Source organism: Acipenser ruthenus, chromosome 6 (assembly GCF_902713425.1).
Source record: "Acipenser ruthenus chromosome 6, fAciRut3.2 maternal haplotype, whole genome shotgun sequence".
NCBI classification, from domain to species: Eukaryota; Metazoa; Chordata; class Actinopteri; order Acipenseriformes; family Acipenseridae; genus Acipenser; species Acipenser ruthenus.
The window spans coordinates 73,691,001-73,708,961 of NC_081194.1; the positions used below are offsets into that span (position 1 = coordinate 73,691,001).

At 37.8% G+C, this 17,961-nt stretch overlaps 1 protein-coding gene across 2 annotated transcripts in view; it reads right to left on the minus strand.

The window, feature by feature from the left end:
* LOC117411425 (phosphatidate phosphatase LPIN1) overlaps nt 1–17,961 on the minus strand; it is a 38,363-nt gene that overhangs the window by 17,621 nt on the left and 2,781 nt on the right. The window contains exons 1-4 of one of the 2 annotated variants that reach the window (XM_059025791.1): nt 10,455–10,737; nt 6,323–6,523; nt 5,010–5,105; nt 1–286 (exon numbers count right to left, since the gene is read on the minus strand). The exon at nt 1–286 is cut by the window's left edge and continues 43 nt beyond it. In XM_059025791.1, coding sequence (XP_058881774.1) covers nt 1–286; nt 5,010–5,105; nt 6,323–6,514 — 574 coding nt within the window. In that variant the 5' untranslated portion in view covers nt 6,515–6,523; nt 10,455–10,737. Of the gene's footprint in view, nt 287–5,009; nt 5,106–6,322; nt 6,524–10,454; nt 10,738–17,961 lie in introns of those variants that run through there. The other variant, XM_059025790.1, reaches the window with a different exon arrangement.

Sequence of the window (17,961 nt, forward strand, 5' to 3'; positions counted from 1 at the left end):
CAATAGGAAACATGTCTTCATCTTCAGAGTGATCTCCACTGTCCTCTCTCTTCATGCTGTCGAGCTTTGGCTTTCGTCGTTTCTTCCGTCTTTTCTTCACAGAGCCGATGCCTGGCTGGCAGTCTGCTCCAGTCTGGGACACGTGAATGGAGATCAGTGATTGAGAAGATGCACTGGGGACAGAGCTTCTGTGCCTCTCCACCGAATTCTTCTTCATCTGTGCTTCCATGAGGACGGCCCTGTCTGACAGGATGGGGGAGGTAGCAAGGTATGAGGGGATAATCTCCTGCAAGGAGAGAATAAGGGAGTGAAGCAAAACAAGTCTTTCGTTTTAAATACGTTTTTAACTACCTGACACTTGCTGAGGTAAAGAGGTCTGAACATCTTGCCACACAACAAATGCTTTTGGGGGTCACTGTAGGGAGAAGTATAAATGTCATGTAAAGGTAGATTTATAATGTCATTGTTAACGGGGACATTTAGGGGGTTCTGCTATCATTCATTTGTTGTGGGGTGTTTTTTTTTTTTTTTTAAATTGAACAAATTTACAGAAAGTAGGAGTCTGAAAAAATAAACAAGTCTCTGTAAATAAACTGCCATATGATGTATACAACAGTAATGTATCAACTTTGAAAAATTAAGCTGTGGCTGTTATGAATCTATTTAAACCCTATAATGGAATAGGAACTGCAACTGAAACTGAATTTTGAAATAAAACGATAATATGAACCAGATATAGGTCCTAATTTCTAAATTTCTACATCCTAAACACACCATATTTTTTACATTTTCTCTGCATTCTGATATATCTATATATTTTAAAGTATATTTTAAAATACTTTTGCCTTAGTACTGCATTAGGATGCATGAATCTACTGTAGATGTGTATATAAATACTTTAGAATATATTATTACTTCAGCACTTCTAATCCTATCTGGAAATGCTTACTGGCTATCAAGTCTAGTATAGTTCATAATGATCATCTTTAAACTCTAATACATAGTTTGTTTTTACATTGCAGTGAAAAGCCAAAACAGCAGAATTAGATAAGGTTGTTGTGACTGTGCAACAGCGCAGCTATCACTAACTCTTATCAGACTGAAGGGCAGTTGAGGTCTGCTGCCGTTACGCTGGAGCGTCAGAGAGCACAGATTCAGACAGATAAATTATGAAAGCCACAAAACAAAACAATGTTGTCTTTGCTGGAAAAATATTGTACAAGTCATGTGAAATTATAATCAGGCTATTTCAAAAAAGTTTCAGGGTGCAGAATAATGCAAAATGTGCAGGACTATGTATACTGCCAGCGTGGCTATAATAGTTTCCGCAAATAATTGCACTTGGCAGCTATTTTGCAAGCCTTTGCATTCCTGATCGATGCATTATTGAAACAGTTATAACCAGCCCAGCGTTTCCTAATGACACAGGCCATTTTATACATTTTGCAGAGCATGGCAGACAAGTTTCTCATGCTGTGGTGGTGTGGGTCACATTATAAAATAAAAACTCTACACAGCTGAGCATGAATTTCCCCGATTTGGAAACTGTACAAACATGTGTAAACCAGACAAGCTGTCACACTAAATTCATCCACGCCAGGACTGTACAATGAATGGCTCTTTTGATTTAGAGGTACAATAATGGGTTTGAAAAAACTACAACGAGAAATTTAAAATAATGGTGTCTTAATTTAAATGTGGTAAACTAAACCTATTTCAGGTTACAGTCAGAAACGCTTACATTTTATTCAATTTGTGTTAGCGACTTTCTGTCTCTTGCCCAGTGGTCGTCAGCATGGTTCTTCCAGCCAGAAAGCTTGGACAGCTCTGAACTGGGCTTTGCACTTTAAGCAGTTTGGCGTTCTTTGCTACCGTGTTACACCCCTATTTGTGAGACTTGAAATGAAAATCTCCCTTCAGCTCTAAAATCCTCCAGAAACTCATACAATATGCAGTGCTTTGTGATTTACTGATGGAAGGATGGTTACTCCACAGAAGTACATTGCAAAAGTTAAGCAGCATTGATCCGAAATTCAAATGGATCAAAGGAAATGCAAGTGCAGATTATCACAGCTTGACTTCCTTGACTTGAGGTCCCGTCTGTCTGACTGTCAAATATTTCTCCTTATGGATAACCCATGCATTATACCCTGAATTAACTATGCCAGTACTAGAAATATGATTAACTGAACTCTACTTGGGGGGGTAATAATCTGTGAATTTTTCCTTCCTCAAATAAAATAATTTAAACATTTGCATGTCTGGATAAACTCTTGAGCTTTACAAATTTGAAAGAGTGTAGGGGAGACAGCAAAGAATATGTTACGGACCTTTTAGGCAGGAAATATATTGTAGAGTGACATTTATACATCTAAACTAACAATTTTTCACACTATCTCTGTCCTCTAAAATGCACCTTAAACCTGAGGAACTACATATGGATCTTTAGCGCCCTTGCATTTAGTTAACTAGCCATTTACAGTACATGCGAGTAGAATTGCCTGTGTAAGTTATTTTTATGCCACCAATCCTGTCCTTTATCAGTCACCAATGGCAAACTAGTACACAATCATCTTGTTTTAGTAAATGAAAAGAAAAAATACAAGAATGCTACCCCTATGTCACAAGACACCCCCCGCCCCCTTATTTTGAAATACAGTAAGAGAAAAAAAAAAAAAAAAGCTTTTCAAACTGCAGTTTCACATCAGAAGTATTTGCAGTGGGACCACATTGGTAATTTCTTTTTTTTATCATTTAAACTGATTATAAAAGAAAATGTCAGGGTTAAAACCGAACAGATTTGTAGATTCATTATTTCTGGTGATAATGCCAATAATCTGATCATCTTATGGCTCTGATCAGTTAGTAAGAAGTAGCAATAAAAAAAGAAAATTGGCTGTGTCTGGCAGATTTGTTGGCGGCCTCTGTAAAGACCAAGAGTCAAATGGGCGTAGGAGCGAGCTGGTCTCTGGCAGGGCAGTGTGTTGTGAAACACATATTGCTTCTGCCCTCTACCACCCCTGTTTAAAAAAAAAAAAAAAAAAAACAGGATATTCAGATCGAGTGCTGTCAACACAGCACCTTTCACAAGCACTATTTTGATACAGTACAATAAGCAGAGTCCTGTTTTCTGTCCCTTTCTTGGTGTTTCTGCATTGATCGCAGATGTGTGTGTTTGTGCAAGCTTGTCTATGTGTGTTTCTGTGTGACAAAAAGAAAGCAAGTAAGGATGCTCTTTGTCAAACTGGAAGCAAGGCATCTTTTATTGTTTTTACAAAATACTTCATGTCTTGCAGTTTTGTTTTAATTGGACAGCCTTTGTCCTGATCCTCGACATTAGGAGAAGCGTGCTGTTACATATATTTTTATATATTTTTTCTTGTGTTCATTGTCACTTAGGAGTGGCAAACACTGCTGCAGCAGCAAAAGTCATTCAAAATGATCTTGACAGCATTCAGAACTAGGCAGACACATGGCAAATGACATTTAACAAAGAAATGTGTAAGGTACTGCACACAGGAAATACAAATGTGCATTATAAATTCCATATGGGAGATGCTGAAATTGAAGAAGGAATCTATGAAAAAGACCTAAGAGTTTATGTTGACTCAGAAATGTCTTCATCTAGACAATGTGGAGAAGCTATAAAAAAGGCCAACAAAATGCTCGGATACATAATGAAAAGTGTTGAATTTAAATCAAGGGAAGAAATGTTAAAACTCTACAATGCATTAGTAAGACCTCACCTAGAATATTGTGTTCAGTTCTGGTCACCTCGCTACAAAAAGGATATTGCTGCTCTAGAAAGAGTGCAAAGAAGAGCGACCAGAATTATTCCGGGTTTAAAATGCATGCCATATGGCTTGTAAATGGCCTCCTCTCGTTTCTAAACTTTCTTATGTTTTTATGTTCTTAAAGCCATGAGAAGGTGAAGGAGCAATTGACCCTCACACCTGCACCACCGCACACACACACACACACACACCTACCTTTACACACTGTTGTTGACTTGTTAGTTTAAACACTTACTGTAGCCTTACTGTAGCTGATTTAACCCTTGCTTACAAAACTGCTCTATAGCAGCAGAAGAGCATGATTCAACCAAAACTGGACTGAGTGGGGAATGCACTTAGATACCACGTGAGAATGACCTGACATAACAAATGTGTGACTTTGCTACATGTTTTATTAGTCCCTCTTCACTCTGACACCTAACTGTGACAGTGTTATAAAGGGGACGCAATGTACTTTGTTTTGTCAAACTGCCGACAACCCAAGTTTTCAAGGTCACTTCTGCAGCTCATGTAACTAGAAAGAAGGCCCTTGATGTTGCTCCAAAATAACAGAATGAGGCTGTATTTACATGATATCTGCAAATAGAAATCTGTAAATGCCCACTGAACCACAATCAGAACCATTTTACAAAATTAAGGGTGAACCACACACTGCAAGCAGTGAGAGCTGGAGTCCCATTCTTCTTATTTATGTAGTTTGATCCCGTCACTGATACGCGGAATGTGCTGCTGTAAAGGTCGGTGTCCAATTGCAAATTCCTGCTCCTCCGTCATAAACGAATGGTCTGTTGCAGTCCATTAGTCAATTAATAGCTTCACTGCTCTGCCAATTGTCAACTAAATCACTGCACATTACACTGTTTGATTGTCAGGTTTTATATTTCAGAAAACAACAATGTTTAAACACTACTGTAAATAATGTTTCTAGAAAAAACAAAAATGTTTTTATTGCTTAAAAGAAAATATGGAAATAGACACATTAAGTGCTAATACTAGTAATAATGCTGGACTTGATCAAAACCAATCTACATGATTATAATAATTTGTATTTTTAGTCATTTACTATATACAGTTATGTGCCTTATTTACAAGTGAATAAGAAATCAGAGCCAGAAGTTATTACGCCAAATAAAATGAATTGTTAAATTGTTATTGGCATTTTTGTTTCATTTTCTGTGTAATGGATACGTAAATTCACATCAACTTCAGGCCTACCTTATCATCCCCTGTCTCCTGAACGAAGAAGGCTTCCCCATTTTCTCCAAGCTTCATATGCAAGCTCACAGGTTCCCCATTAATTTCTATGTCCACCTAATCAAACAATGAGAGAAACAGATGAGCTGTGAAAGCATATGAAGAGGAAAGCCTATTGGTGTCTTTGTCGATGACAAGTTCCTTTCAGCATTTATTACCTGTGGGTCAGACTTTGACATCATAAGAACATAAGAACATGAGAAAGTTTACAAACGAGAGGAGGCCATTCAGCCCATCTTGCTCGTTTGGTTGTTAGTAGCTTATTGATCCCAGAATCTCATCAAGCAGCTTCTTGAAGGATCCCAGGGTGTCAGCTTCAACAACATCATGTTTAAAGGAAGTACCAGATTTACTTATTCTAAATTCTCACTTACTGTGAACCATAGAAAAATGATATTTTTTTAGTGTAAAAGTGCAATGTTGAATTTTTAAATAATCATTTGCCTAATGACAGAATGGATGGTAAATATATTACTTTTTCAAATGTCTGTTAAAAAAATATATATTCCCACCAAAGTAGTTCTGGTTCTTAAAGTTACATATAAAACGCCTAGAGTTTGGCAGAGCAAGATCCCCAAAAATCTGGAAAATGCATTAGGAGTATGAATGAGAAGAAAAAAGTGTCTCAGTGAGTGAATGTCATACTATTTGTTACGCCTTTTGTACAAAAAGCGCCCACAGTAGTAGCAAACACAAATCAGTCTACTATTCTGTCTTGGTTTGCTTTAAAGTGCTAACTAACAATTTGTGAAAAACTAAAATTTTTCGTAGTTTTGCGTCTACAATAATCCATATAAGTTATATATATATATATATATATATATATACACACACTGTATATATACACACACATACACACATCTTTTTTTAAAACAGTACTGAGAAAGTCTACAACATGTTTTATTACTATTAGGAAAGTTGTGCTGCACTTTTTATGTATTCACTAATGTGTTTATCTTGAAAGCACCACCAGATTGTATTCTGCGTAATCCACGAGAGACTAGTAGCCTAGAAAACTGCCTAGAAAACTCACATCACTGTTGTAGTAAATGTACATGTTTTCCTGTTGGATAGCCAATGCATGTAGGTGTCAATTCAACCAATAATAAAACTGATTATTTATGACCAACAACTAGCACAAACCACTGGGTCTGTGTTTCTGTATTTAAACATTAAAAATCATAAATATAGTTTTTCAATTCCGTTGATCATGCAGACAAAGCCATTTGATGATTTTTTCCCCCCCAAAGACATTCTCAAACACATTGTCTTACCACTTTCTCCCGTGACCTCAGCACCCCCATTTTCCCAAACCGGACGTGGAACGGAGAGCACTGGAGAGTCCCGTCTGGCTGACGCACCACAATGATATCAATGCATCCTGATAGTGTTGCAGGATTTAGTCCTCTATACAGCTCCTTCACCTGGACAAACACCTGACCGGCAAGCTGCCCAACGTAGTTCATGGTTTGTGTCTAAAAAATAAATGCAGAGTAATTTACAAGTACAATAAAACCATGAATAACTAAGCACAGTAGACAAAGGCTCTAGTTAATACATTAATGAGAGACAAGAGCTTTGTTTTATGTTAATGTGAATTAACTTCTCTAGCATGCCTTTCAAAACTAACCTGCATATCAAAACTATGACAGTTTACTCTTTGCCCCCCCCCCCCCCCAAAAAAAAAAACAAAAAACATTCCATCCAAGTCAGGGATCTGTTAACAGATAGGTTTCCTGTCTTACCAACATCAGCTCACACTTTAATGTGTCTGATTCCTAGCCAAACCACCTTATACCTCAACCATTCATAGATTATTTTATTTCTTTGTTTTATCTGTGGTCGTAAAATATTTGCATTCATTAACTTACTCCCTTTGGCGGTTTCTGATATACTGTAGGGGTGGCGTCATGCTACAGTAACTGAATCCACTCCTATCTATGTACAGTACTATGATGAAAAAACAGGGAAGGAAGATTCTGACTTATGGAGCTACAGTGGGAAGTCATTGTGCTGCTAGGCCAGAAACAGTCCAGACAAAGTAAAAATGAATGAACTTTTTTCCCCACATGGTTGGTAGAATATGCCGATACAATTTTCATCAGCAAGCAAACAATCCTGCTTTATTCTTTGATACTTTTAGAAAGCTGGCCATCCTAATAGGCATGAAGATTGGCTCGCCCTGTTGAACCCTTTACCAAATACAACCAGTAGTAGCAAAAACATGCCTGACCAAATTAATGTTAACCTATTATGTGTGGTTCGGAGGGTGTAGCTAGGCCCCCTGCGCCCTATCATCTTCTTCTATCAATTAAATCTACTCTATTTAATGCATAGCCACCTACACGTAGTTGTCCTGCGTTTTTTCATTTCTCTCCTCCTCTACAATCTCAACCGCCTTTGCATCGGTCTCCACTGGGGGGTTTAGTGATTCCACTTTCTCCAACCCCTCCTTTATGATCCCTTGTCTTCTCTTTCAGGTACCGATGCCTCTATTTATGTGAGGGCCCCAAGCAGCGGAACCCCTCCCGTTTGTCGGGTCTCCTCAATGACGGAACCCCCCCTTATATGCGTAGGGCCTTTGAAGGACGGAGCCTCTCTCTTTATATGTTCTATTTGTTACTAACGTTATGTCCTAAACATTACAGCAGGTGGCCTAGCTCTGCCCCGTGAACAGGTAGCGGCCAGCTGAATAACTTGTAAAGAACCAGGAATCCATCCTAAGCAGTTTTTGTTTGTTTTGCAGAGTTTGAACATAAGAACATAAGAAAGTTTACAAACGAGAGGAGGCCATTCAGCCCATCTTGCTCGTTTGGTTGTTAGTAGTTTATTGATCCCAGAATCTCATCAAGCAGCTTCTTGAAGGATTCCAGGGTGTCAGCTTCAACAACATTACTGGGGAGTTGGTTCCAGACCCTCACAATTCTCTGTGTAAAAAAGTGCCTCCTATTTTCTGTTCTGAATGCCCCTTTATCTAATCTCCATTTGTGAATCCTGGTCCTTGTTTCTTTTTTCAGGTCAAAGAAGTCCCCTGGGTCGACATTGTCTATACCTTTGTCATAATGTCTTACTGATCTCCACTGTACTGTATGTCACAGAGTCAAGGAAAGTAGGTATAAGTGGCTCTTTATAAAAGCCTCATGTTTTGTGTTGTGTTTTCCTCAGGCAACAGTACCATACTCTGTTTCCATGAATATATTTCAAAGTTTGACCGAGTCTAATGTTTGATTTTGTCTTTTTCTTCAAAAGTATACTGTAATACAGTGTATGTCGTATAAATAATAAAGTATTGTGAGCTTTTAAGTACAGTTTTTAATTCCTATGAAATGGGAAATTAATAATACAGTACAATATACAGAACTCCTGATATGTGGATTATTATTCTAACAATCACTTTCATTCGGCCTATTACATGAATTTCTGTGAAATGTCAAAAAATGCTAAGTTTGCACAATTTTTGTAAGGAAAAACAAACTGCTAATGCCACAGAACAAGACAGAAACAACAAGGTGCATTTCCAGCAGTGCACAAGTACACAAGGATACATGTTTTAAAATCATGCCAAAATACATCTCTAACACAGAAAATGTACTGTACTGTTCCAGACTGCAGTGTTATTTCATGTATTGTAGTCTAACATGTAAACAACTATTTCAGCCAAATACATTCTATACAATTTGTCAAAGAGAAATTGGTGTACACTCTCCTCAAAGCTCCCTATTCTTAGAATTGCTCCCCTTCCATTTGAATCCCAAATCAGTTATATTTATTACACTGCGCAGTGTTAACAGTCATTGCCCACCCCCTAAAATTGACCAATGTGTGGGTATTTCACATGGGCAGACCCAGCAGTATTCAATCAGAAATACTGCCTTACTTTGACACTTTGTACGTTAGTAACAGCTTCACGATTTAAAAAGGCTGTGTTCCCGATTAAAGTCGTTCATCTGAAAGTTTGCTAGTCATTTGAAATTGTCCTTACTGTATGGTAAATAAAAATAGAAGGAGGGGAAATAGAGATGCATTCCCCCATTCTTTACTTGGCAGTGCTGCAGTTAAAGGGACCCCACAGTAACAAGCTCTCTTACTGCAGTATGTGTGAGCCACCCTCCAAAGCTTATCTTAAAGTGTACTGATTTCTGTGATATAATTAAACGTCTCCACATTATCAGTCACCATTAATTGTATTCTGATAATTGTGCTGTGCTTTAAAGGATGGAATTTAAAGCAATTAAATATCAAATGAAAGGAAATGACAACATTCACTTTGACACTGGCTTTTATTGAAACAGCTCTCTGTTGACTGGGTGGCACACAAGGAAACCTATCAGTTTTGATTTATGAAATATACAGCCCTTCACACACTAATCCTACTGCTTAATTCCTACAATCGCTTCACACTGGGGGTTGACCTAATGTATGACTTACAGTCCAGAACTATAGGTCACAGACTCACAGCTCAACAATGTGAATTGGGCTCCAGGTGACAAGGTAATTTAGTCCTATAGACTAGCATCCCAGGAGCCGCAGACATTAATTATTGAGGTAGACATAAACTGAAATCAAACCACGGACACCCCAACAGTGCGATGTCACAGAAACATAGATTGGGGATTCATTTGTTTAAGTTAGTGACAAACACAGTATATTAATTTCACACACAGTAGGGTGTTCATTGTAATAACACTGTAAACAAAATGTAGTAGTATGGTAAAGGTACTGGAGTGATGCACATGAAACATTCTTAAACTAATTAAATATATAGACTACACTTCAAAGTGTGGGTACATTAACTGCATTGCCTAGTTACACCTTGTATTATTTCGTACATGCACACAAATGGATATTAACATTATCAAATACATTTAATGTAAAATAATTCCCACAGCCTAGTTTTAATCCTGATCAGACTTCTGATAAGTATTGTACATGAGTTGAATACGAAAACATGGTACAGTATACATAACTGCAATATGTAATTAATGGATGTACCTGTATTAGTTCTGAATAATTTTGCTCATAAATTACATTGGGATACACACACGTGTGTGTAATATTATATAGTATTGCTATTATTATAAGCACGTTTTAATCAGATCAAACACAGAATATGTTATACATAAAGTTATTTTATGATTTTAATCTACATGTTGTATATTTATTCCCAGTATTTCGATACAGAATTGTATGCTTTACAATTACAATTGATACCACCACTGTATTATTTATTTACATAAACCATATTAGGCGATACATATTTTAATACTGAAATACTTGTCATATTGCAATAAAAAATATCTTCATTGAAAATGTAATCATGTAAATACCTATACACAAAAAGGCGGATACAGACAGTACTTCAAGGGTACAAAGAAAAAGGTATAAAAAAAAAATAAACTGACTTACCACTTTAACAGTTAATAAATATCCATGCACCAGCAGTACGGGTAAACAAAGTCTTGTCCATTCAATGCAATTGAGTCAGAGTAGGCCACGGCTTCAATATTTCTTAGAGGAACTACAATAAACCTTTCCTGGGCCGTAAAAGACCTATAATGTGTCTTCCTACGCTACTGGTCCTCTACCTAAAACCTACCCAATCATACCGCTGACATCATCGCAGAGAAACCCCGCTACTACCCAATAAGATCACGAGAGTAGACACACAGCTGAGCCAAGCGAAGCACACTTCCTATTTGGAAAATTAAACAGACAACTTTCTTTAAATCACGGTCTATTCTGTCGCGGAGAATAAAATAAATAAACAAATCGTACAGTTGCAGTCCTGTCACACAGCAGCAGAAGACTGTCAACCTGAAAGGGGCCCAGCAAGGGTGACACATTAGTAAATGTGTTCAATACGCTGCCTTTTTTTGTTGTTGGTGGTTTAACAAATGTCAATAAACTTTTTTTTTTTTTTTTTTTTTTTTAATGACAAAATTCCAAATTTTTCCGACACCCCTTTATAGACCCGCAGCGGTTTTAAAATAATATTTATCTTATCTAATAAAACATTTTAACACAAAGTGCAGTATTGGTTTAGGCTGAAAGGATAAAACACTGGTGGTCACAAAGACTTGCATATTGTAGGTAATAAAAATGCATTAACTATGTCTTTCTGCTGCATAATGGAACTGTGGTCCAGCACTAGATGTGTATGTACCACAAAATGTACTTTATTAACATTTGTTTTTTTAATTTACATGTACTTTTAAATGTTCATATTTCCCCTTGATGAATACAAACCAAAAGCATATACCAACCACAGTTTATATATAGATGGAAATGAATAACTACTTAATCTGCTGCTAGTTGCAAGGGTATTACGTATTTATTAATTTGCCTATAATCTTCTCAAGTAATCAATACATATTATGTGGTTACATCAACCCCAGTGCCATTGTCTCCTATGCACAGGGTGATTGGCAAGAGATTGCACCAGTAACCCCACTAGAGCCACTTGCCTGCAAGTTAAATGGCAAATGTTAGGCTACCTACCGTAACCCTTGTTCCCTGAAAGAGAAGACGACCACCAACATGACTATGGGATATCCCTGCCCATTGGGTAGGTATTACTGAGCTCTTTATACCAGAGCTGCCGATAGGCCCCTTCCTGGGAATACACACTCGGTCCTGCTCACCGAGGGATTAAAACCGTCATTCTGAGGAAGCCATTTCTCTTTTTTCATCGAACCCGTGAGGGCGACCAATGCGACCTTGTGGTTGGTGGTCATCTTCTCTTTCAGGGAACCAGGGTTACGGTAAGTAACCTAACATTCCCTTTCAATTCGAAGACGACCACCAACATGTGATAGCATATCAGAGCCGTCGCGAGGGAGAAGGAACGGCAGCATATGCGGGTTAGCGGTGTGAGCTTGCACCCTCAAGGACTCTTGTGCCTAATGAAGGCAGGGCAGCGTCTACCACATTAAGGCGGTAGAACCTGGAGAAAGTATGTGACATATTCCAGCTAGCCACATTACAAATATCGGACAGCGAGGCCCCTCTACTGGAGTGTGCAGGTACCCTCCCAGGTGGGGGCAAGCCGGCACCATCATACGCAGTCGAGACTGTGTCCGCAATCCAATGTGACAGACGCTGCTTTGAGAGGGGCTGTCCTAGGGTCCGTGTGCCGTGACAGACAAAGAGCTGGTCAGACTGACGCAGAGCTCTTGTCCTTGTCCTTTCCTGCCTCTCACAACTGGGAACAGATCAACCAGTCGTCGAGATAGTTCATTACTCTGATCCCCTGCAACCGCAAGGGAGCCAGGATAGCGTCTACGCACTTTGAAAACATACAAGTAGCTAGCCCGAGGTAGAATGGCAGCACAGCGAACTCGTAAATGCTTCCCTGAAAGGCGAAGTGGAGATATTTATTTGGGCACCAGAAAATACCTAGAGTAGTACCCCTCTCCATGGGAGGTTGGGTGTACGAGATGAATGGCTCGCTTGCACAGCAAGGCAGCCACCTCCTTCTGAAGTACTGAAGCCTGGAGAGGGTCTGTCATGAAAGTATTCATGATTCCTCAAAGGGAGAAGGTCCCAAGCGGAACCGTTGTGTACTGTGGTGAGCATCCAGGTGTCCGAGGTGCAAATAAATAAATAAATAAATAAATACAATTACCCCGGGAACATTAATAACATTTTTAACCACACAAAGACAAACCAGTGTTTTTTGTTTACTTAAATACATGTGACACAATGGTTCATGCTTTTCAGTTGAAAATTATGAACCCATTTCACGGCCAACTAGTAGCTAACAGCTAACTGTTCTTGGCCTAGTAAGTAATACTGCAGTCGATTTTAAGGCATCTGAGGTCTTTTGCAGAACATAATGTGCCTATTCGTTTTATTTTATGTATGGATGTAGGAGGCTGTGTGGTCCAGTGGTTAAAGAAAAGGGCTTGTAACCAGGAGGTCCCCAGTTCAAATTCCACCTCAGCCACTGACTCATTGTGTGACCCTGAGCAAGTCACTTAACCTCCTTGTGCTCCGTCTTTTCGGGTGAGACGTAGTTGTAAGTGACTCTGCAGCTGATGCATAGTTCACACACCCTAGTCTCTGTAAGTTGCCTTGGATAATGGCATCTGCTAAATAAACAAATAATGGATATTTTGAAATTTCTTTCTAGGAAAGCTTGTGACACATTGTTTTAATTTAAAAAATGTGTACACTCAGACACAGACAATTGCAAACTTTTATAGCAAAGTGTTCCCCCAAAATATGAACCAAAAACCCAACCAACCATTCGGTATAAATATGTTAGCATAATCACTGGTTTGCTATGTTAGGCAAACAGCCTTCTCGTTTTCTGATAATGTGGCAACACCCAGTACAAGTTTTTATATGGCTTCTAATAAATGTCAGGGTTCAAGGATACAGTAAATCATGTGCAAACATACAGTACATACCAGATTATATTAATAGACAACTGAAATGGCTCCCGGAGTGCTGTGCTAACAAAATATATGAACAGGAGGTTTAATATGGTACCACATGAGTAGTAAAGAATAAACGGTAGGGAGTTTGATACAACAGTGCAGGGGGATTTCTTTTGTATCTTCCTTAGTCACTGGGGGTTCAAATGCATGTGGTGTCCCGCAAATATAAAACATTGTGGCCACGCTTTAAAAACAAGCACCTGTTCATTATGACCTTGTACTTTTCAGTCTTTAGAAAAATGACTGTAATAAATATTACAAGCAACATTTCCTTGCACCATACACCTATAGTTGTTATCCATATAACAGTAACTTAAGGGTATGTAATCCCTTACTCATACAAGCAGTGTGACAGAGTGTGGAAAGGAATGCACCGTTTACTTCTAACTTTAGATATAAAGTACATGCTGTCTTTAACATAACATTTCTGCTGATTATAATGCTTGCTAGCGTTGAATCAGAAAAACAAGGAACTTCCAGGAAATATTTCAGTGTTCCTAAGGGATGGTGGAGCTTATAGGGCTAGGTGGGATGGAGAGATTCAGCCACTGATATGGCATAAGCTAAACTTCACTCAGCAGGAAAACCACTGACCTTGGAAAGGAAACCCAAGCCTTAAGTATCTGCCTCACTGTGTGTTTTAAACATTCCCTTTTCTAAGAACTGTCTATATTAAGTAACGTCTTATGTATTCATGTAAACATGTTTTCCCCATCAGCTGTCTGGAATACTTGAGGTTTACAAATGGGGTTGAAACTAATTGATTGGAAAATCAATTTGCAATAGGGGAACCCAAATACAAATGCAGATCAAATACAGAATATGCTGTTTTACACCTATAACTGTTGTGTACTCGTTAATTATGAAATATGCACCACCGTGCACAGCTTCACCTACTGAACACTGTACACATGAGATTAGCAAATTATAGAGGTATTGCATGGGGTGTGGTTTGGGACCATGCAAGGAGTTTTTTTTTATGCAGCCTTGGAAAAAAGCACCTCAGGTGCTTAAAACAGGACTCTTAAAATAAAATATTGTATTGGGAAAACTATCTCACAAGTCCTGTGGTAGTGATTCTTCATTTAGTCATCTGCCCTAAAGAGCATAAAATAACCACTTTATGCACTCAATGATGATTATAAAGCACATTCCACAACAAAGAACTGCTCATTAAGAGCTTTCTATAATGTCACTTAGCTTATTGATACTATAGTGTAGGGCACAGACACATTGGAAATATGTATGTACACCATGGTTGTGCTTTTTACCTTAGCAACAAAAAAATACCCTGAATCATGTTAGAAATCATGCACTCAAGTCTAATTTTGCTGTTTTTTTTACTTTATAATAAATTCGTTTTATAATGGAATTGATTACATGCCTAACATAAAGCTATTCTTCATACACAGACCGTGCAAGACTAGCCTAACACCAGTAAGTAACATTTCAGAAATCTGCATGATGCAGACATGACTGCACGACAATACTGATTCACTCTGGCATAGCATCACAAGTTGTTATTGAAGAGGAAGGGGTAAATGTCAGACATAAGAGAGGAATACATAGGAGAGTTCAATTGTAAAGCACATTTACATGGCAGTCAGTCAGTGTGGGATTATCATCTGCCTTATGTTACTGTACACGCAGTCAACCTGCAAATACATAGTTAATAAGGACAATATTTCTGTGTGGGAGTTGAGTGGGGTGGGCTGTTTCAGCCAACTAGAATGCTTCAGTCCTCAGCTGGGAACAATACATGAGTCACAAGGGTAGAACACCAGTCAAAGAAATATTTTATACAACTTCTCTGTTTCTAGTAAAAAAGCACATTATGTCCCAAACAAGATGTTTTCATTCCTCATGATCTACATTCCCCAAACACTATATAACTTGCTAACACAATGCCACACGGCTTTATGCAATCGCTGCAAGGCAATTCCTATTTACTGTATACAGATTTCCACGTGAACTTCCAATTTACATGTTTCAAACTTAACCAACAGTCACCTTAGCCTTAACATGATAGCAATGAGACTGCAACCCTGTAAACAGACACACAATCTCGTAAGATTTTTCAATTTGCTGGCAGTTGACTCAGAAATCAAGCCCCAAGAATGGATTACTGTTAGAGTTTTAAACTTGTCAGAACCTATCAGGTTATTTTATACGTGCAGAAACATAACCAAAAAGAGTGTAAAATAGATATATATATATATATATATATATACACACACACACACACACACACACACACACACACACACACATTTCATTCATACCATAATGGTACAATATACACTTCTCCAAAGTAAGATGACTCCATGGGTATAGAGTAACATTGTGTCATTATGGATTACATGATAATCACATTCCAGAAAGCAGTATTTACTTTACAGGTACCACCTGAACCAAAAAATACCTATCTGCTGTGACTGTGCTTAAAAACTTGCCACTCATGCACCGTTGTGCGATTTAACTTTCATTTAACTCGCTTTAGTGTTGAGAAATAGACTTTTGCTCTTTCATACCTAATACCATTGAGGTTATATGTATGTGCTTAATGTGTACAGTCAATAGAGGTGATCTATCTTCACTGGAGGCCTGGACAGATGCTAATCAGACTAATGTTAAACTCCTGATCCCAAGGAGACCTGTTATGATTGTATATTACAAATCCAGACATGTTACCTTTCAAATGGTCTTTTGTAATATCTATAATATGATTTGCTTGCAGCAGCTTCAGTTATTCAATATTATGCATTTTCATTTATGGATTATCCTGCTCTAATGTCATCTCAAAAGTGTATGAGGTTATTTAATTGAATACTGTATATCTGTTGTTTTGCACATTCATCTGCAAGCAGAATGACAATAACTCAGGCACAGTTACTAAGATAGTGAGCAATGGTTGTCCTCATGACAGACAATCAGTGATAGCTGATGAAAGACAGAGGAAAATAGATCAAATTGGCCATTGTACAGATACGTCAAGGTCAACAAACTCAAATGAGTGAGACGTGTGATTGCAACAAGTGTCTAGGGTCTTGGACTACAACCCAGCTGGCTTGTCTAGTTTAGCCCCTGCCCCCTACACATTCGTTGGAGGTGATTCCAGGAATGTATTTGCCACCAAAAATAAATAAATAATTACAGTAAATATAATTCTAGTTTTCTAAGGATAAAATACCCTATATAACATCTACATTTTCACAATATTGACATTATAATTTGTATCTGTTTAATGTCCTATTATGAAAGTTTTGTACAATTCTCTATTGCTGTTTCTGCCTTCATTTTTATTTTTATTTTTTTTGTTTTGTTTTACCAGGTTTACTAACATATGTCCTTTTGTCAACCATGGGGCTGGTTTCTTATGTGAATGCCTTTTAGAAATGGCCACTAAGGCTGAACAATTGTTTACTTTTTTATGAAAAAACAAAAAATGTCCTCGTTCTCTTATTCTAGTGCAACATACAGTAACAGATTACTTCCAAGTTATATTACCATCGCAATAACATTGCAACCTAGGCATAAACCTTTACCTAAAATACCTGGCTATGAACCGTGAAACTGTTTTGGAAGAAGTCAGAAACTGTGTTAATTCCAACTGTGAAAACAGTCATTATTTGCTCCTAAAATATATTATGAATCACTTGCGGTTTATGACTCTTGTATAGTCAATGCATGCAAATGAAGCAAACGTGTGGCAAAATGTGCATTTTGGATTATGAAAAACAGTTGCCTTATGCCTGTTGACATGATGTGTTACTCCTTCGATCTTCATCTCTGATCTCTTATATCTGCTCAACCAATTAGGCACTATACTGTATTTTTTTCAAGTTCCCTTGGTAAATGTTTTCTAGTTAATAATCTGGCTAAGTGAATTTAATTTGGAGACCTGTGCTATTCAGATAACATTGATATTTCAATTTTGATCAGTGAAGATATTTGCTTTGTTAAAGAAAAAAACAAACAAGCTAAAGGGCTTATGCAAGTGCTTTTAAAGGAAATAGATGGAATGCATGTGCTATTAATATGGTCAGATGCACTCTGCACTACACACTCACATGGCTGTAACACTGGTACATGCTGTACAGCCAACACAGACAATTTGGACTTTTATGTCTCGAATTTGCGATCTACTTTATATGGCTTTTTGTATGAAAAGTAGTAAACTCTGGTATTTGGTTCTTGAAAACAGGGGAGGTTGTTCTGAGACCCGAAGACATTGTAATGTCCAAGATAAAGAGTGGCTGACCTGCTATTTAAATGCCTGGATATATGTTAAGACACACTTAGCAATCTATTATGTCAGACTGATGCCTAGTTACAATATATTAGACAAAGAGAAGATGTGATACCTTTTATTGGACTAACTAAACAAAAATAAATCGCAAGCTTTCAAAACCTCAAAGGTCTCTTCCTTAGGTGAAAGTAGGGAAAAGAGATTGATGTTTACATTCAAAAGG